Source organism: Nerophis ophidion, linkage group LG21 (assembly GCF_033978795.1).
Source record: "Nerophis ophidion isolate RoL-2023_Sa linkage group LG21, RoL_Noph_v1.0, whole genome shotgun sequence".
Taxonomy (NCBI): Eukaryota; Metazoa; Chordata; class Actinopteri; order Syngnathiformes; family Syngnathidae; genus Nerophis; species Nerophis ophidion.
The window spans coordinates 34437683-34459515 of NC_084631.1; the positions used below are offsets into that span (position 1 = coordinate 34437683).

Sequence of the window (21833 nt, forward strand, 5' to 3'; positions counted from 1 at the left end):
TCTAACCAACGATTGCATCTTTTGAGCACTGGAGCAACTTAAATCCGTCGATTGGTAAGTGTTTGTTTGGCATTAAATGTGGGTGGAGGGAAAGGCTGGATGCAAATATAGCTACAAATGTACATACAAGTAGCCTAAATAGCATGTTAGCATCAATTAGCTGGCAGTCATGCCGTGACCAAATATGTCTGATTAGCACATAAGTCAAAAACCTTTGTGATTTCGTTGACTTTATGGTTGGAAATGCATCTGCTTTGAGTGTCGCAGGATATCCACACATTCTTGCCATTTCTGCCATGTTAGCATCGATTAGCATGCCGTGCTAATCGATGCACACCCCACGTAAGACAACTTGAATCCGTCCCTGATCGTGTTGTTACACCCTCCGACAACACACCGACAAGGCATGATGTCTCCAAGGTACGGAAAAACAGTCGAAAAAACGGAAAATAACAGAGCTGAATTGACTTGTGTGTGTAATACATGGGTGTCAAACGCTGGCCCGCGGGCCAAATTTGGGCCGCCGTGTAATTTCAGTTGGCCTTTGAGGCAATAATAAATTAACATTAGATCTGGCCCGCCGGTATTATACAGTGGCGGTGCCGCTGTATCACCGTATTCAACGCTAATTTTCATACTTGCCAACCCTCCCGATTTTTCCAGGAGAATCCCGAATTTCAGTGCACCATCAACGTATATATTGACGCTTACATAGGTCTGGTGATAATGTTCCCCTTTAAAGGTACTGCTTTTAGCATCCTCTACAACCTGTCGTCACGTCCGCTTTTCCTCCATACAAACAGCGTACTGGCCCAGTCACGTAATATACGCGGCTTCTACACACAAACAGCCATACAGGTCACACTGAGGGTGGCCGTATAAACAACTTTAACACTGTTAAACCACACTGTGAACCCATACCAAACAAGAATGACAAACACATTTCGGGAGAACATCCGCACCGTAACACAACATAAACACAACAGAACAGATACCCAGAATCCCTTGCAGCACTAACTCTTCTGGGACGCTACAATATAAGCCCCCGCTACCAACAAAACTCGATTTTGCATGTCACTATAAAGTTATATAAGTCTCACTTGTTCAATATTCAATGCAAAACTTGTTTGGGTCCCTATTAAAATGTTAAGTTGTTCAACTTTGGTCCGCGGCTTTGTTCAGTTTAGAATGTTGGCCCACTCTGTATTTGAGTTTGACACCCCTGGTGTAATGTGTTTGAGAAAATGGTGGATTGCTTCCCTTTGTAACGTCACGGGTGAAAGGTTATCGCTAAGAAAGCGAAAAATTGAAAGGCGTTTAAATCGCCAAATTCACCCTTTTAGAGTTCGGAAATCGGTTAAAAAAATATATGGTCTTTTTTCTGCAACATTAAGGTATATATTGACGCTTACATAGGTCTGGTGATAATGTTCCCCTTTAATGTTGGTGGTACTTGTTTTTTTTCTACGGTGAAAAATGTGTGGTTAACCTAAACAAAATAGAAATTCCAGATCAGAATTCAAGTGGGACTTGTGGTGCGGTGGGGACTTGTGAAGGGTGTACCTTGCCTTCCGCCCGAATGCGGCTGAGATTGGCTCCAGGTAAGTAGGTAGGTCTTTATTGTCATTGCAACAAGTACAACAAAACTTTGTTTTCAGCACAAACCTGTTCAAGATTAGACAAACAAACAGTGTACTGGGTTACAGAACAAGAACGCTGATGGGTCGCCATAAGGCGCCCCGTAAAAGATGGGAAAAAGGTAAACGCTGGGGAAGGATGAGTAAAAAAATACAATCCAGACTGGGCTCCTAAGGGGGCCCAGTTCAAAGTGAGAAAAAAACCTCCATAGCAAAGCACATACACATATTACAACATACATCTCGAGATATCTAGCAACAGAGGGAAGGTAGTTCAAGGTCATGGTGGTAGGCCGCAGCTGTCAAGCGCTGACCATACATTCATCACCCCTACGGGATTGCGTCGAGGGCGTTGGATTGGGGGACAGGAGGGTGTATGTGTGGCGTATATATATTTTTTTGTGGATGTGTATGTGTGTATAAGCCCATAGTGTGTCTCTGTTCCGCGGCCTTGATGTATTTGCCGTCGCTAGTCCAAAGTTCACAACAACAGGTGTGTGTCCATGAGAGACAAAAAAGGGACTTTGTTGTGTCTTCCTGCAGTGATCTTCGGGAGAGTCTCAAAGCCAGGGAAAAAATCCAAGTTAAAATTATTTGTATGCGAGTAAAAATAAAATGTTCTTTTCACTCTAAAATTGTCTATGACTATGACAGCGACCCCGAAAAGGGACAAGCAGTAGGAAATGGATGGATGAATGGAGAATATGTCACGGCTTATTAGTGATTCCTAAAGCCCAAAAAAAGTCTGCGGGCTATCGAGCGTTTTCCGTTCGGGCTCCAGTACTCTGGAATGCCCTCCCGGTAACAGTTCGAGATGCAACCTCAGTAGAAGCATTTAAGTCTCACCTCAAAACTCATCTGTATACTCTAGCCTTTAAATAGACCTCCTTTTTAGACCAGTTGATCTGCCGCTTCTTTTCTTTTTCTCCTATGTCCCCCCCTCCCTTGTGGAGGGGGGGACCATGACCGATGACCATGGATGAAGTACTGGCTGTCCAGATTCGAGACCCAGGATGGACCGCTCGTCGGGACCCAGGATGGACCGCTCGCCTGTGTATCGGTTGGGGACATCTCTACGCTGCTGATCCACCTCCGCTTGGGATGGTTTCCTGTGGACGGGACTCTTGCTGCTGTCTTGGATCCGCTTTGAACTGAACTCTCGCAGATGTGTTGGAGCCACTATGGATTGAACTTTCACAGTATCATGTTAGACCCGCTCGACATCCATTGCTTTCGGTCCCCTAGAGGGGGGGGGGCGGGGGTTGCCCACATCTGAGGTCCTCTCCAAGGTTTCTCCTAGTCAGCATTGTCACTGGCGTCCCACTGGATGTGAATTCTCCCTGCCCACTGGGTGTGAGTTTTCCTTGCCCTTTTGTGGGTTCTTCCGAGGATGTCGTAGTCGTAATGGTTCGTACAGTCCTTTGAGACATTTGTGATTTCGGGCTATATAAATAAACATTGATTGATTGATTGAATTCATGAAAACATGACTACCATATTGTCATCTAGGTCACATGGTCCACCCTGGCACACCCAGCATTCCTTCCTGGTTCACCTGGTGTGGTCATGTGACTCCCAGGCTGCGTTTGATTGGTTTAAGGCAGTCCAAGGTGGATTGGTGGAAACCAGTCAGGTGACAAGTCTGTATAGACAAGTTAAAAGTGCAAGCAGTAATCCATAGATTATAAACAAACCACTGCATACCTAAATTTACCCATTTAAAATTTAAGGGTTGGGTAAGTTGGGAAAGTTGGGTTTCATTTTGTGTGTTGTGACAGTTCCCCAAACAAGTTTAATTGGAATGTGCATACCAGTGTTGGGCGAAGTTTCTTTCGCCTTTTGTTCCTTAATGGTGAACCGTCATCACAAGTGAAGTCGGTCCCTGTAGGAGCGACTCCTTTTCAAGGCTTTTCCCAACTAAAAAGGTATGTTGACTTTGTGCAGGGATCAAAGACTTCCAATATGGACTGGTCAGCTAAAAAAGGAAAAGTACATTGACAAAAGGTATATAATAGATGTTTGCATGAGGGTTTATTTGCTTAAAAAAGTATATATCTCCAAATGTAATGTAGTTTTTAAATCTGAAAAAAAAATGGAGACTTTTTTTTTTGGGTTTTCTCCCATGAGTTAGATTTTTTTGAATCTAAAAAAGTAGTCTTTTTTAAAATAAAGTGTAAAATCCCCTGTTTTTATTGCTAAGTACTGAAAGAGAAGTTGGGTTTTATATTTTGAGGCGAGAAACCATGATATCATTGTTTTGTTCTTCGTTCCTTTAATGATAAAAACTTTATCTTCGAATTAATAAAAAAAATTTAAAAAAAGATAATACATTGTTGTTTTTTTTCAATAAAATTTAAAATCCTCTAAATTCATTTTTTTTTTTAAGTAAAACATTGAACGTTAAGTAAGGAAATTAGTCCAATTTGACAAAAGGTATATATTTGATTATTGCAAGAGGATGTATTTGCTTAAAAAAGTATAGATCTCCAAATGTAATGTAGTTTTTAAATCTGCAAAAAAATGGAGACTTTTTTTTTTTTGTTTTCTCCCATGAGTTCGATTTTTTTAAATCTAAAAAAGTAGTCTTTTCAAAAACAAGGTGTAAAATCCCCTGTTTTTATTGCAAAGTACTGAAAGAATAGTTGGGTTTAATATTTTGAGGGTAGAAAACATGATATCATTGTTTTGTTATTTGTTCCTTTAATGATAAAAACGTTATTTTTGAATTAATAAAAAAAATTTAAAAAATTATACATTGTTTTTATTTTTTTTTTATTAAATTTAAAATCCTCTAAATTCAGGTTTTTTTAGAGTAAAACATTGAAAGTTAAGTAAGGAAATTAGTCCAATTTGACAAAAGGTATATATTAGATTATTGCAAGAGGATTTATTTGCTTAAAAAAGTATAGATCTCCAAATGTATTGTAGTTTTTAAATCTGAAAAAAAAATTGAGATTTTTTTTGTTGTTGTTTTCTCCCATGAGTTTGATTTTTTTTTTATCTAAACAAGTAGTCTTTTTTAAAATAAAGTGTAAAATCCCCTGTTTTTATTTCAAAGTAGTGAAAGAGTAGTTGGGTTTTATATTTTGAGGGGAGAAACCATGATATCATTGTTTTGTTCTTTGTTCCTTTAATGATAAAAACTTTATTTTTGAATTGATAAAAAAAAAAAATAAGATAATACATTGTTTTTATTTATTTTTTTAATAAAATTTAAAATCCTCTAAATTCTGTTTTTTTCAGAGTGAAAAATTGAAAGTTAAGTACGGAAATTATTCCAATTTGACAAAAGGTTTATATTAGATTATTGCAAGACAATTTATTTGCTTAAAAAAGTATAGATCTCCAAATGTATTGTAGTTTTTAAATCTGAAAAAAAAAGGAGACTTTTTGTTGTTGTTTTCTCCCATGAGTTTGATTTTTTTTTTTATCTAAACAAGTAGTCTTTTTTAAAATAAAGTGTAAAATCCCCTGTTTTTATTTCAAAGTAGTGAAAGAGTAGTTGGGTTTTATATTTTGAGGCGAGAAACCATGATATCATTGTTTTGTTCTTTGTTCCTTTAATGATAAAAACTTTATTTTTGAATTGATAAAAAAAAAAAAAGATAATACATTGTTTTTATTTTTTTTTTAAATAAGATTTAAAATCCTCTAAATTCAGTTTTTTTCAGAGTAAAAAATTGAAAGTTAAGTAAGGAAATTAGTCCAACTTGACAAAAGGTATATATTAGATTATTACAAGAGGATGTATTTGCTTAAAAAAGTATAAATTTCCAAATGTATTGTAGTTTTTAAATCTGAAAAAAAAATGGAGACTTTTTTTTTGTTGTTTTCTCCCATGAGTTCGATTTTTTTTAATTCTAAAAAAGTAGTATTTTTTAAAATAAAGTGTGAGATCCCGTTTTTATTGCAAAGTACTGAAAGAGTAGTTGGGTTTTATATTCTGAGGCGAGAAACCATGATATCATTGTTTTGTGCTTTGTTCCTTTAATGATAAAAACTTTATTTTTTAATTAATAAAAAAAATACAAAAAGATAAATCATTGTTTTTATTTTTTTTTATAAAATTTTGAATCCTCTCAATTCATTTTTTTTTTATTATTATTAAGTAAAACATTGAAAGTTAAGTAAGGAAATTAGTCCAATTTGACAAAAATTATATATTAGATTATTACAAGAGGATTTATTTGTTTAAAAAAGTATAAATCTCCAAATTTATTGCAGTTTTTAAATCAGAAAAAATTATGTAGGCTTTCTTTTTTTTTTGTCTAAAAAAGTAGTCTTTTTTAAAATAAAGTCTAAAATCCCATGTTTTTATTGCAAAAAAAAATTTACAAACCTGAAAGAGTAGTTGGATTTTATATTTTGAGGCGAGAAACAATGATATCATTGTTTTGTTCTTTGTTCCTTTAATGATAAAAACCTAATTTTTTTATTTAAAAAAAAAAAAAGACAAATCATCGTTTTTATATTATTTTGTAGGAAATTTAAAATCCTCTAAATTCTGTTTTTTTTTAATGAAATAAAACATTGAAAGTTAAGTCAGGAAATTAGTCCAATTTGACAAAAGGTATATATTAGATTATTACAAGAGGATGTATTTGCTTAAAAAAGTATAGATTTCCAAATGTAATGTAGTTTTTAAATCTGAAAAAAAATTTAGACTTTTTTTTGTTGTTTTCTCCGATGAGTTAGATTTTTTTTTAATCTAAAAAAAGTAGTCTTTTTTAAAACAAAGTGTAAAATCCCCTGTTTTTATTGCAAAGTACTGAAAGAGAAGTTGGGTTTTATATTTTGAGGGGAGAAACCATGATATCATTGTTTTGTTCTTTGTTCCTTTAATGATAAAAACTTTATTTTTTAATTAATAAAAAAAATACAAAAAGATAAATCATTGTTTTTATTTTTTTTAATAAAATTTTAAATCCTCTCAATTCATTTTTTTTATTATTATTAAGTAAAACATTGAAAGTTAAGTAAGGAAATGAGTCCAATTTGACAAAAATTATATATTAGATTATTACAAGAGGATTTATTTGTTTAAAAAAGTATAAATCTCCAAATTTATTGCAGTTTTTAAATCAGAAAAAATTATGTAGGCTTTCTTTTTTTTTGTCTAAAAAAGTAGTCTTTTTTAAAATAAAGTCTAAAATCCCATGTTTTTATTGCAAAAAAAAATTTACAAACCTGAAAGAGTAGTTGGATTTTATATTTTGAGGCGAGAAACAATGATATCATTGTTTTGTTCTTTGTTCCTTTAATGATAAAAACCTAATTTTTTTATTTAAAAAAAAAAAAGACAAATCATCGTTTTTATATTATTTTGTAGGAAATTTAAAATCCTCTAAATTCTGTTTTTTTTTAATGAAATAAAACATTGAAAGTTAAGTCAGGAAATTATTCCAATTTGACAAAAGGTATATATTAGACTATTGCAAGAGGATGTATTTGCCTAAAAAAGTATAAATCTCCAAATGTATTGTAGTTTTAAATCAGAAAAAAATAAAGGAGGCTTTTTTTGTTGTTCTCTCCCATGAGTTGGATTTGTTTCATCCAAAAAAGTTGCCTTTTTTTAAAATAAAGTGTAAAATCCCTTGTTTTTATTGCAAAAAAAATTTACAAACCTGAAAAAGTAGTTTTGAGGCGAGAAACCATGACATCAGTGTTTGGATGTTTGTTCCTTAAATGATATTATCTTAAAAACGTTCTTAAAAAAAAAAGATAAATCAGTTTGTTTGTTTTTTTTATAAAATGTAAAATCCTCTAAATTCTTTTTTTTTTTATTACGTAAAACATTGAAAGTTTTAGGAAGGAAATGAGTCCAATTTGACAAAAGCTATATAATATATTCTTGCAAGAGCATGTATTTGCCTAAAAATAAAAGTATATTTCTCCAAATGTAATAAGTTTTAAAATCGGAAAAAAATAATAATAATAATAAAAGAAGCTTTTTTTTGTTGTTCTCTTACATGAGTTCGATTTTTTTCATCCAAAAAAGTTGTCCTTTTTTTTTTTAATATAGTTTAAAATACCCTGTTTTTATTGCAAAAAAATTTTACAAACCTGAAAGAGTAGTAGGGTTTTATATTTTGAGGCGAGAAGCAATGATATCATTGTTTTGTTGTTTGTTCTTTAATTTTATCTTGCAGCTTTAAAATGATAAACATGAACATTGTCAGTGGGAGGGAATGAACATAATTGAGTTGTCAATTATTTAAAAAAAAACAAAAAAAAACAGGGATATTAGTACAACTTGACAAAAAAAAGCTATATAATAGATTCTTGCAAGAAGATGCATTTGCCTAAAAAAGTATACATTTATAAATGTAATGTAGTTTTTAAATCTGAAAAAAGAAATTGAGACTTTTTTTCTTGTTCTTTCCCATGAGTTTAATTTTTTTCATCCAAAAAAAGTTGTCTTTTTTTAAATAAAGTGTAAAATCCCCTGTTTTTACTGCAAAAAAATGTACAAACCTGAAAGTGTTGTTGGGTTTTTATTTTGATGTGAAAAACCATGATATCATTGTTTTGTTGTTTGTTCCTTTAACGATAAAAAATATATATTTTTAATTAAAAAAGATAAAACATTGTTGTAATTTTTTTTTTACTAAAATTTAAAATCCTCTATATTCAGTTATTTTTTTAAGTAAAACTTTGAAAGTTAACGAAGGTTTTCACATTGAGAAAACGAGGGCTTTTTCACTTGTTTATATATGTTGTTTATCATTTTATCTTTCAGCTTTAAAATAACAAACATGAACATTGTCAGTTATTTTTTTTAAAAAAGGGAAATTATTCCAATTCGATAAAACCATAAAATAAATGTATTTATTTGCTTAAAAAAAGTATATATCTCCATATGTAATGTATCATTTTAATCTGAAAAATATAATAATAGAGCCTTTTTTTTTGTTGTTGTTGTTCGCTCCATCAGTGATAAAAACTTAAGTTAGATTTTTTTATCCCAAAAAGTGGTTATTGTTGTTATTTTTTTAATGAAGTTTAAAATCTTCCGAATCTTGTTTTTATTGCAAAAAAATGTACAAACTTAAAATTGTTTTCAGGATTTTATTTTGATGCGAAAAACCATGATAGAATTGTTTTGTTGTTTGTTCCATTGAAGATAAAAACTTTATTTTTTTATGAAAAAATAAAAGTATCGTGCATGTTTATAATGACAAATAAAATTGTGATATCATTATATTTACGTTAGCCAGTCTCCAGGTAGCTATTAGCACTATGCTAGCTGTCAGCTAGCGATTATTGCACAATTTAGTAGCAAACTATTAGCGCTTTGCTATTTGCCAATAAACAATAATTGCACTAGTCGCCAGCTAGCAATCAGTTGGCAGCTTGCAAATAAAGCTGTGCTAGCTGCCAGTTAGCAATCAGCTTGCTAGTTTTCAACCAGCGATTAGTGCACAAGTTGGCAGCGAGCTATGAAAGCTAGGCTAGTTGCCAGCTAGCAATCAGCTTGCTGGTTGTCAGCTAGCGATTAGTGAAAAAGTTGGTAGGTAGCTATTAGCGATTTGTTATTTGCCACTAAGCAATAGGCGCACTAGTTTCCAGCTAGCTGTTAAGGCTATGATAGTTGCCCGCTAGCAATTATCTTGCTAGTTGTTATTTAGCAATTAGTGCACAAGTTGGCAGCTAGCTATTAAAGCTATGGTAGTTGGTATTTTGCTGGTCAGCTAGCTACCTGGCTAACTGGTTAGCTAATCTTTAGCTGGTCAATCAGCTAGCTGGTCTTTAACTTGTCTGCTATTGAGTCATTAAAGCTTAGCTAGTTGCCAGCTAGCGATTAGTGCAAAAGCTGGTAGCTAGCTATTAGCGCTTTGATAATTGCCAATAAGCAATAACTGCACCAGTTGCCAGCTAGCTATTAAGGCTATGATAGTTGCCAGCTAGCAATCAACTTGTTAGTTGTCTTCTAGCAATTAGTGCACAAGTTGGCAGCTAGCTGTTAAAGCTATGCTAGTTGCCAGCTAGCAATCGGCTACCTGGTCTTCAGCTAGTCAGATAGCTAACTGGCTAGCTGGTTGCTAACTGGCTAGCTGATTGCTAGCTGGTCCTTAGCTGGTCAACTATCTAGCCATTAAAGCTTAGCTAGTTGCTTGCTAGCAATCAGCTACCTGGTCTTCAGCTAGTCAGATAGCTAACTGTCTAGCTGGTTGCTAACTGGCTAGCTGATTGCTAGCTGGTCTATAGCTGGTCAACTATCTAGCCATTAAAGCTTAGCTAATTGCCAGCTAGTAATCAGCTTGCTAGTTGTCTTCTAGCAATTAGTGAAAAAGTTGGCAGCTAGCTATTAAAGCTATGGTAGTTGATCTTTCCCTGGTCAGCTAGCTACCTCGCTAACTGGTTAGCTGATCTTTAGCTGGTCAATCAGCTAGCTGGTCTTTAACTTTTCTGCTATCTAGTTATTAAAGCTAAGTTAGTTGCCAGTTAGCAATCAGCTTGCTAGTTGTCAGCTAGCGATTAGTGCAATAGTTGGTAGCTAGCTATTAGCGCTTTGATATTTGCCTACAAGCAATAAATGCACCAGTTGCCAGCTAACTATTAAGGCTATGATAGTTGCCAGCAAGCAATCAACTTGCTAGTTGTCTTCTAGCAATTAGTGCACAAGTTGGCAGCTAGCTGTTAAAGCTATGCTAGTTGCCAGCTAGCAATCAGCTACCTGGTCTTCAGCTGGTCAGATAGCAAACTGGCTAGCTGGTTGTTAACTGGCTAGCTGGTTGCTAGCTGGATAGCAGGCTAGCTGGTCTTTAGCTGGTCAACTATCTAGCCATTTAAGCTTAGCTAGTTGCCAGTTAGCAATCAACTTGCTATTTGTGTTCTAGCAATTAGTGCACAATTTGGCAGCTAGCTACTAAAGTTATTCTAGTTACCAGCTAGCAATCTGCTAGCTGGTCTTCAGCTGGTCTGCCACCTGGCTAGCTGGTTAGCTGGTCTTTAGCTGACCAGCTAGCCACCTGGGTATCAGGTTAGCTGGTCTTTACCTAGCCTATTGCTAGGTGGTCTCTAGCTGGTCAGTCATATAGATGGTGTATAGCTGGTCAGCTAGCTAGTAGGTTAGCTTGTCTATAGCTAGCTGGTCTTTAGCTAGCTGATAGCTAGTTGGTTAGCTGGTCTTTCGCTGGTCAGCTATTTAGCCATTAAAGCTATGCTAGTTGCCAGCAAGCAATCAACTTGTTCGTTGTCATCTAGTTGTTGTCTAGCAATTAGTGCACAAGTTGGCAGCTTGCTATTAAATTAGTGCACAAGTTGGCAGCTAGCTATTAAAGCTATGGTAGTTGCCAGCTAGCAATGTGCTAGCTGGTTTTTGCCCCGTAAAATGTTGAAGACGTTGAATAAATGATTTAAAAAATGCAGAACAAAGCCATTATTGTGGTTTGATGATTAAAAAGTCATGTTTACCCCCTCCCCCAAAAAAGCCGTTGCTCACAGTCCACTTCCTTTGTAGACTCGGGGCGACCGTTTTGAGAACTTCCTCCACCCCCGCCAGGCAGCAGCTATGAACTGGTCGGCACTGCAGGTCCTCCTCAGCGGGGTCAGCCAGTACTCCACGGCCTTTGGCCGCGTCTGGCTCTCCATGGTCTTCGTCTTCCGGGTGCTGGTGTTCGTGGTGGCGGCACAGCAAGTGTGGGGCGACGAGAACCGGGGCTTCACGTGCAACACGGCCCAGCTGGGCTGCAGCAACGTCTGCTACGACGCCATCTTCCCCGTCTCCCACATCCGCCTGTGGTCCCTGCAGCTCATCTTCGTCACCTGCCCCTCCCTGTTGGTGACGGCCCATGTCAAGTACCGCGAGAAGAAGAACAAGACATACGCCCTAACGCACAAGGGGAGGAACTACGCCAACCCTGGGAAGAAACGCGGAGGTCTCTGGTGGACATACTTGGTAAGCATTGCTGATGATGTTTACATTGTTTTTTACATGTCCATGTATCGATCCATTTCCTTTTGGGGTCGCGGGGGGTGCTGGAGCCTATCTCAGCTGCATTCGGGCTGAAGGCGTGTACACCCTGGACAAGTCGCCACCTCATCACGGGGCCAACACAGATAGACTACATTCACAGTCACATTCACACACTAAGGACGATTTAATGTTGCCAATCAACAACAAAGACTCGGACTTCCCTCAACGGAGTCCCCCTCTGGAGCCAGGCCCGGAGTTGGGACACGATGGCGAGCGCCTGGTGGTCGGTCACCCGCCATCCCAGCCGTTGTGACGCTTCATCGGGTTAGCAATCATCCTCCAGCTGTTCCACCGTTGAGGTCTTGGGTGATTTCCCCATAACTGGGCCCACATGGATGTGGGGGTGCCTCCTTCCGCCATCGCAGCCATTGTAGTCGTTCTTACATCTACCGCCTTCCGCCTGCTCCGCCATTGAGGTCTTCACCGTATCCCTGGCTAGGGGGCAGCCAGGTACTAGGCCTTTGCCAAGAGCCACCTGGGGTAACAGTGGTAAAGGGGTTAACCTCTTAGTGCCCCAAGACCCCTTAGAGGAGCCTCCACTGCCGGATGCACTTTAACGTCATGCCCAGGACGTAGCGTATCTGTATAGTAGTACTCAGTGGCCTAGTGGTTAAAGTGTCCGCCCTGAGATTGGTAGGTTGTGAGGTTAAAACCCCGGCCAAGTCATACCAAAGACTACATAAAAGGGAGCCATTGCCTCCCTGTTTGGCATTCAGCATCAAGGGTTGGAATTGGGGGTTAAATCACCAAAAATGATTCGCTTCTCACTGCGCCCCTCACCTCCCAGGGTGTGATCAAGTGTAATGGGTCAATTGCAGAGAATCATTCCGCCACACCTAGTACCATAGGTACTTTAACTGTATAGTAGTAGTTCACGGGTGCGTGTGTGTGTGCATAAGCCTGAAAGTCACTCTGTTCGGCATCACTGTAAAAACTGGCAACTTGGCTGCCATTTTTCATCCCCTGTAAAATTCCCATTGTTAATCCACCCACCTCTACTTGAAAGGACACCAACTGAGGGATATTGTCAGGTTCAAACACTGATGACATTTAGTTTACAGACAAAGAAGCAAATAATTAAACAGACAGCCCTGCGATGAGGTGGCGACTTGTCCAGGGTGTACACTGCGTTTTGCCTGAATGCAGCTGAGATGGGCTCCAGTGAACCCCCCTGTGACCCCGAATGGGACAAGCGTTAGAAAATGGATGGAAGAATTCAATTTTACTCAATTGAGGAGAAACGTCTGGGCTGTACTCTTTGTACAGTCTTCCACCACGCTCTGACGAAAGATTGTACACCTCCTCTTTTATTTGGACTTTCCCTGATTACATGGCAACAGCAGTTTCTAAAAGAAGGGGGGTCGTAAACAGCCGTTGCCTTTGGTTACAAAACAGTTCAAAGAAAATGTGCCTGGAGAGGGGTCAGGCCCTGCTTCCTCTCCCTGCTTTGTAGATCTCGGGTCAAGACAAAATCTTCCTGGGGATTAAAAAACATCAAAGAACCTGACACCTTCGTGTCGCTTCCTATCCTACACAGTGGAGTTTTACAAGTCTTTTGATTGGTAAGATCAAAGACGGCTCGTGTCTGCTCGCCGGGAACTCATTGAAACTTGAATTATTCTGACAGATATGATAGCTTTTTCTCACAAGTAAACAGATTCTACGGACGAATGTTACTAATGAAACCAACAAAAAGTGTCTGTTGCATAACATTGGCCCCTGAATGGTAAATATGACTTCTCTTCAATTAGGTAAGCCTGATTTTCAAGATCGTGTTCGACATCAGCTTTGTCTACCTCCTCCATTACTTTTACAAGGACTTCGACATGCCTCGACTGTCCAAGTGCTCCCTGGAGCCCTGCCCCAACACGGTGGACTGCTACATTTCCAAGCCCACGGAGAAGAAAATCTTCACCCTCTTCATGGTGGTCTCATCCCTGGTCTGCATCCTCATCTGCGTCTGCGAGTTCACGTACCTCATCTGCCAGCGCATTCTGAAATGCTGGGTGAGGAGGAACAAGAGGAAGAGTCGGGAGTTCGCCGCCGAGCAGGAGATGGTGCCTCTGACGGAATTGTGGTCCAACAGGGGGGATCCCACCATCTCCATCAGCTACCTCAACAACCTCAACAACGTGGCGGAAAAGGAAGGGCAGGCACAGCAAAAAAACGATTCCGAGAGTAGAAATGGCAAGGTGAAGCACACTTGAGGAGATATGAGACTGACTGAGGGCATGCTCATAGATTCAGGGATGACTTTTCGCATTTAAGGGATTTTTGGTAAAAATGACTAAAAACTTAAATGTTTCAGGATGTATTTTGGTGTATATTTCAAGAAAACTATTTTATTTGGTACATGCGGTAATAATAAGTGTGACCAGTAGATGGCAGTCAAACATAAGAGATATGTGTAGACTGCAATATGAATCCAAAAAACAACACCAGCATTTTATACAGTATGTTCCGTTGAAAATATAGAACATTACCCCAAGCGGAGGAGTTCAAGTACCTCGGAGTCTTGTTTACCAGTGAGGGAAGAGTGGATCGTGAGGTCGACAGGCGGATCGGTGTGGCGTCTTCAGTAATGCGGACGCTGTATCGATCCGTTGTGGTGAAGAAGGAGCGGAGCCGGAAGGCAAAGCTCTCAATTTACCGGTCGATCTACGTTCCCATCCTCACCTGTGGTCATGAACTTTGGGTTATGACAGAAAAGACAAGATCGCGGGTACAAAGAGTCCGAAATGAGCTTCCTCCGCCGGGTGGCGGGGTTCTCCCTTAGAGATAGGGTGAGAAGCTCTGTCATCCGGTAGGAACTCAAACTAATCGAGAGGAGCCAGATGAGTTGGTTCGGGCATCTGCTCAGGATGCCGCCCGAATGCCTCTCTAGGGAGGTGTTTAAGGCACGTCCAACCGGTAGGGAGGCCACTGGAAAGACCCAGGACACGTTGGGAAGACTATGTCTCCCGGCTGGCCTGAAAACGCCTCGCGATTCCCCTGGAGGAGCTGGACCAAGTGGCTGGGGAGAGGGAAGTCTGGGCTCCCTGCTTGGGCTGCTGCCCCCTTGACACTGCCTCGGATAAGCGGAAGAATAAGGATGGATGGATGGATTACACACGGCGCTCCAAAATCCATCCAAATGTTTTAGTACGACCTTGGTAAGCTCTGAAGCCGCACCGCTTGATGGATTGTACTGTGCTTCAGCATAGGAGTATTATTATGGTGCGTGTATAAGATAAAACATACAAACCCCGTTTCCATATGAGTTGGGAAATTGTGTTAAATGTAAATATAAACCGAATACAATGATTTCCAAATCATATTCAACCCATATTCAGTTGAATATGCTACAAAGACAACATATCTGATGTTAAAAGTGATTAAACATTTTTTTTTTTGCAAATAATCATTAACTTTAGAATTTGATGCCACTAACACGTGACAAAGAAGTTGGGAAAGGTGGCAATAAATACTGATAAAGTTGAGGAATGCTCATCAAACACTTATTTGGAACATCCCACAGGTGTGCAGGCTAATTGGGAACAGGTGGGTGCCATGATTGGGAATAAAAACAGCTTCCATGAAATGTTAAGTAATTCACAAACAAGGATGGGGCGAGGGTCACCAATTTGTAAGCAAATTGTCGAACAGTTTTAGAACAACATTTCTCAACGAGCTATTGCAAAAAATTTAGGGATTTTACCATCTACTGTCCGTAAAATCATCAAAAGGTTCAAAGAATCTGGAGATATCACTGCACGTACGCGATGATATTACGGACCTTTGATCCCTCAGGCTGTACTGCATAAAAAACCGACATCAGTGTGTAAAGGATATCACCACATGGGCTCAGGAACACTTCATAAAACCACTGTCAGTAACTACAGTTGGTCGCTACATCTGTAAGTGCAGGTTAAAATTCTACTATGCAAAGCCAAACCCATTTATCAACAACACACAGAAACGCCGCCAGCTTCGCTGGGCCCGAGCTCATCTAAGATGGACTGATGCAAAGTGGAAAAGTGTTCTGTGGTCTGACGAGTCCACATTTCAAATTATATTTGGAAACAGTGGACGTGGTGTCCTCCGGAACAAAGAGGAAAATAACCATCCAGATTGTTAGAGGCGCAAAGTTGAAAAGCCAGCATCTGTGATGGTATGGGGGTGTATTAGTGCCCAAGGCATGGGTAACTTACACATCTGTGAAGGCACCATTAATGCTGAATGGTCCATACAGGTTTTGGAACAACATATGTTGTCATCCAAACAACGTTATCATGGACGCCCCTGCTTATTTCAGCAAAACAATGCCAAGCCACGTGTTACAACAGCGTGGCTTCGTAGTAAAAAGTGCGGGTACTTTCTTGGCCCGCCTGCAGTACAGAAATGTCTCCCATTGAAAATGTCTGGCGCATTTTGAAGCGTAAAATACGACAACAAGACCCCGGACTGTTGAACAACTTAAGCTATACATCAAGCAAGAATGGTAAATAATTCCATTTTCAAAGCTTTAACAATTAGTTTCCTCAGTTTCCAAACGTTTATTGAGTGTTGTTAAAAGAAAATGTGATGTAACACAGTGGTGAACATGCCATTTCCCAACTACTTTGGCACGTGTTGCAACCATGAAATTCTAAGTTAAGTATTGTTTGCAAAAAAAATTAAAGTTTATGAGTTTGAACATCAAATATCTTGTCTTTGTAGTGCATTCAACTGAATATGGGTTAAAAAGGATTTATAAATCATTGTTTTCCGTTTATATTTACATCAAACACAATTTCCCAACACACATGGAAACGGGGTTTGTATTATCTGGCGTTTTGTTTCGCAAATGTTTGCAAAAGCGACTTTTCTTACCTGCTGATTTGTACTAATGATCTGCATAAGTCCTGAAAAATTGCACGCATCTGCCTTTGTAGTCCGTGCCGACACTGTAGTCGATGAGCTTCTTCTTTTTCTCTATCTTTTTGTTATGGGACATTCATCCTCCGCTGTTGCCATTGCTTGTATAAAGTCGTGTAAAGTTCTTAATTATATCTGTCAGTAAACTCGCCATGAAAGCGCTAAAACATACCGGTGTAGTGAGTTGACATTATTCACCCAAGAAACTTTAGTTATTCAAGAGTTCCGGTTGGACAGTTTTTCATACAGTATTGGTGGGAATTACTAAGTTTGTGTAATGTTTTAGTGGTTTTTGAAGAACATTATCGCCAAATTTGGTGCCGTGTTGTTTGATAGTTACTGGCAAGCACTTTACTGCTAAGGATTGTTGTTTCTATTGTGGCTATCTTACACATGCTATTTTTAAACTACAACATATCAACAGCGTGTATTATTATATTATTTATTTAGTTTAAATATGGGTATATATATATATATATATATATGTATATATATATGTATATAAATACAAAACTGTCACGCTTGAGTCGCATTTTACTGCACAGGTCGTTCTCCCAAAATGCAGCAGGAACTCGGGAGGCAATGTGAAGGTAAGACAATAATTTATTGTCCAGGAAACATGCAAAAAGACAAAACTATAAGATACAAACCAAAAAAGACGTGTGGCGATCGCACGGGGAGAAAAATGGTGAAGTGAAGTGGATTATATGTATATAGCGCTTTTCTCTAGTGACTCAAAGCGCTTTACATCCATCCATCCATCCATTTTCTACCGCTTATTCCCTTTTGGGGTCGCGGGGGGCGCTGGCGCCTATCTCAGCGCTTTACATAGTGAAACCCAATATCTAAGATCCATTTAAACCAGTGTGGGTGGCACTGGGAGCAGATGGGTAAAGTGTCTTGCCCAAGGACACAACGGCAGTGACTAGGATGGCGAAAGCGGGAATCGAACCTGGAACCCTCAAGTTGCTGGCACGGCCACTCTACCAAACGAGCTATACCGCCCCAATGGTAAATGGGTTATACTTGTATAGCGCTTTTATACCTTCTAGGTCAGGGGTCGGGAACCTTTTTGGCTGAGAGAGCCAAAAAGCCAAATATTTTAAAATATATTTTCGTAAGAGCCGTATAGTTGTTTTTTTTTAACACTGAACAAAACTAAACACGTGCATTTTTAAGTAAGACCAACATTTCTAGAGTATAACAGGTCTCTTATTCTTTGTAATGACATTGTTATTCTGAAGCTAACTGTGGAGGGGGCGTGGCCTGCGGGCCTGCAGCGACAGGTGCGTAGATGGCCCACCTGGGCCTTGTTATCTAATCACCTGTCGCTCTGTTATAAGCAGCAGCCAGGAGGAGAGACGGGGTTGGGGCTGGAAATACTATTGCTGGAAAGCAACTGAGAGACTTATTGAAAAATAAAACAATATCGTAACCCTGAAACAGGCTCTCATGTCGGTGCTTGGTGGTCTGAAGAACCCCCAGGAGGGCAAGCTCCACACTAACCAATAATAAATAAATAACTTCTTACTATTAATGCAACTTCTTGAACAGGTGTGGTAGAAAACAGATGGATGGATTAAAAATGTATGAGAATGTTTTATAATTTTATTATTTTTAACACTGTGATTACAAGTAGAATTATTCATTACTTATCGTTTTAAGCAACGTCAGGTCAGATTTATCAGAGCCAGATGCAGTCATCAAAAGAGCCACATCTGGCTCTAGAGCCATAGGTTCCCTACCCCTGTTCTAGGTACTAAAAAAATGTTGACACTATTTCCACATTCACCCATTCACACAAACATTCACACACTGATGGTGAGACCCTAACCACAACGGTAAAATGTCTTGCTCAAGGACAACGATCGTGACTAGGTTAGTAGAAGGTGGGGATTGAACCAGGAACCCTCAGTTTGCTGGCACCGCCACTCTCCCAACCACGCCACGCCGTCTCTAAAGGAACTGGGTAGCGTGAAAGCTTAGCATAAAAGCGGGAATCAGAGAAGCATGGAATCATCCAACGTAACGTGTTGCATAGAAGCACATGTGGGATCTGAGCCAGAAGATGTCGTTGTGGCTTGTGCAGCCCTTTGAGACACTTGTGATTTAGGGCTATATCAGTAAACATTGATTAATTATTTTGACTGAACTAAAACAGCCAGAACGAGTGGTGGCGAAAGGCAGGAATACACCGCTCTCCGATTAGTGCCCGGGAGCAGGTGAGCGTCCCGAACACAAATCAGAGGCAGGTGAAAATAATCAGCACCCATGGCAACCGAGAAACACAAACCCAGGGGTGCTGAAACAGGAACTGATGACAAACATGCAACGTATCCTCACAAAAATAAACTAAAATTCTACCTCTGTCCAGTGATTAAACTGAACATCCAGCACCTTCTATTCTGTATTGTTATTGTCAGTTATCCATTCATCTTTTTGGTACAGGTACCAAAATTTATTTTGAGACTTTTCTATATTAAGGGGACCACAAAAAATTGCATTATTTTAACATAAAATTTTAGGGTACAATAAACATGTGTTTATTATTCCTTAAATAAAATAGTGAACGTACTAGACAACTTGTCTTTTAGTAGTAAGTAAACAAGCAAAGACTCCTAATTAGTCTGCTGACATATGCAGTGACATATTGTGTCATTTATACACCTATTATTTTGTACACATTATAAAGGACAAACTGTAAAAATGGATTATCAATCCACCTGTTCATTTACTGTTAATATCTGCTTGCTTTCTGTTTTAACATGTTCTATCTACACTTCTGTTAAAATGTAATAATCACTTCTCCTTTTTGATACTTTACATTAGTTTTGGATGATACCACACATTTAGGTATCGATCCGATACCAAGTAGTTACAGGATCATACTGTACATTGGTCATATTCAAAGTACTCATGTGTCCAGGGACGTATTTACGGAGTTTATAAACACAATATGATTTTTTTTTTAGGATAAAAAATATCGATGTAATCATTGTAGTATTGACGAGATACGCTCTTGTACTTGGTATCATTACAGTGGATGTCAGGTGTAGATCCACCCCTGGCATTTGTTTACATTGCGACGCCAGTGAGCTAGTGTGTAGTGAAGCATGTTAAGCTATTCCTTGTCCTGTAAGAAACTTGCTTTATTTGTCGCCATGGCGGCAAGGATTAGTGATTTAGAAGATGTTAGCTACTAACTAGCTAGCCATGTCTTAAAGCACCTCTTCCTGAGGGTGTTTCAGTGTTATAACTTCACCTTTGTTATTTTTTACAACAAAATGCATCCATTCTCCCTTTCCTGCCTACACGCTGTGTCTGCTTGGAAGTCGTCAGTGATCGTGCGCTGCCGAAAATGCTCCACTGCTCCTAAAAACAGCGATGTCACGACAATAGATTATAGTACTGTTTTTGATTCATTAGTACCGCAATACTACACTAGTACCGGTACACCGTACACCCCTATTTTCTCATATATTATTGTTTTCCTGTTGTTGACAAAAATATATTCATATAGAAATATCAAGAATCATCGCTATGGAAAAAATAATAAGACCCAAGCGATAACTTTCCAAACAGCATTGTTTGTCATTATTACTTGTCAATGCTTGTTTGCTTTAGCACATGTTCCAGACTAAAGTGTCAGTCTGCGTTTAAAAATAGAATGCCGCAAAAATGGTGCAAAACAAGTTGAGTTCAAATGCGGGTTGGAGATCGTCCGAGCACAACAACTTGGACTCGTTTCAAAGGCTTCGCTCAAACTCAGGTAAGGTGCATGTTCACATTTTGTGTTTACAAGAAGTGGTTTTAAAATGTCAAGAAGTTTATACCAGGAGCCTCCAAACTGTGTTCCTTTTAGAGCTACTTTTACAAAATGAAAATAGCCAAAAGGTTCTAATTTTTAGTCATTATATATATATATATATATATATATATATATATATATATGTAAATATATATATATATATATATATATATATATATATATATATATATATATATATATACACATAGTGAATGTGAATGTGAAGATTTGGTCGCAGCATGACTGCCAGCTAATCGATGCTAACATGCTACGCTAATCGATGCTAACATGCTATTTACGCTAGCTGTATGTACATTTGAAACTATATACCCACATTTAATGCGAAACAAACACTTACCAATCGACATATTTAAGTTGCTCCAGTGTCACAAGATGCGAAAGTCCTGATCGTTTGGTCCGCACATTTTACCGGCGATGCTAATCAGTTTCTTCTTCAATTTCGTTTTCGCTATCTGCCTCCATACTCCGACCATCTGTTTCATGCGTAACCTGTTGAATCGCTTAAACCACTGAAATCTGAGTCTGAATCCGAGCTAATGTCGCTAAATCTTGCTGTGGTAACCGCCATGTTGTTTGTATTGGCAGCACTGTATGACATCATGGATAGTGGTTTCGAAGATAACGAAAATAAGGCACTTTAAAGCTTTATTTAGGGATATTCCGGGACAGGTAAGATTTTGAAAAAAACTTTAAAAAATAAAACAAACCACTGGGAACTGATTTTTTATTGTTTTTACCCCTTTTGAAATTGTGATAATGTTCCCCTTTAAGAGCTGATATTTATGAAATAGATAACGAGTGGGGGCATTAAACTTGGACCATGACAGGTCCCGTATAATTTTCTTTTGCATGGATTCTAATTTGTGAAGGTAGGTAGGGAAGGTGTTCCACCAGATGATATTACAGTAGTTTAGATGTGGTTCAAAGAGAGTTTTGTATAAGGTAAGTAGAGCATAAAGAGGAAGATAATGACAAAGGTGAAAGAACAGGCCAACATATTTGGATACTTTGTTGAACAGATGGCTAATGTGACATTTGAAATTGAGCCATTCGTCAATAATGACCCCCCAGGAATTTTGTGGAGTATACTCTCTGTATTTCCTGCCCATTGATGTTGATATGGCAGTGCTCAGTATTTGTCCGTTTTTTATTAGAACGAAATAGAATAAAATGTGTTTTATTTACATTAAGTGAGAGCTTATTGCAGGGGTCGGGAACTTTTTTGGCTGAGAGAGCCAAAAAGCCAAATATTTTAAAATGTATTTCTGTAAGAGCCATATAATATTTTTTTTTTACACTGAACAAAACTAAACGCATGCATTTTTAAGTAAGACCAACATTTATAGAGTATTATAGGTCTCTTATTCTTTGTAATAACATTGTTATTCTCGAGCTAACTGTGGAGGGGGCGTGGCCTGCCGGCCTGCAGCGAACTGGGGTGTGCCAGGACCGGCCTCGAAATCAGTGACAGGTGCGTAGATGGCCCACCTGG

At 38.4% G+C, this 21833-nt stretch overlaps 1 protein-coding gene across 1 annotated transcript; it reads left to right on the top strand.

Annotated features, from left to right (window-relative positions):
- Positions 1–3287: 3287 nt before the first annotated feature.
- LOC133540028 (gap junction beta-4 protein-like) lies at positions 3288–16683 on the top strand. Its single transcript, XM_061882498.1, has 3 exons — positions 3288–3562; positions 11101–11538; positions 13368–16683. The coding sequence occupies exons 2-3, from the start codon at positions 11152–11154 to the stop codon at positions 13821–13823; spliced, it is 843 nt and encodes a 280-aa protein (XP_061738482.1). The 5' UTR covers positions 3288–3562; positions 11101–11151; the 3' UTR covers positions 13824–16683.
- Positions 16684–21833: the final 5150 nt, after the last annotated feature.

Excerpts from the sequence above, each read along its gene's own strand:
- LOC133540028 (XM_061882498.1), top strand. The coding sequence starts at position 11,152 with ATGAACTGGTCGGCACTGCAGGTCCTCCTCAGCGGGGTCAGCCAGTAC. Across the intron at positions 11,539-13,367 it reads GTCTCTGGTGGACATACTTG|GTAAGCCTGATTTTCAAGAT; the intron begins GTAAGCATTGCT and ends CTCTTCAATTAG.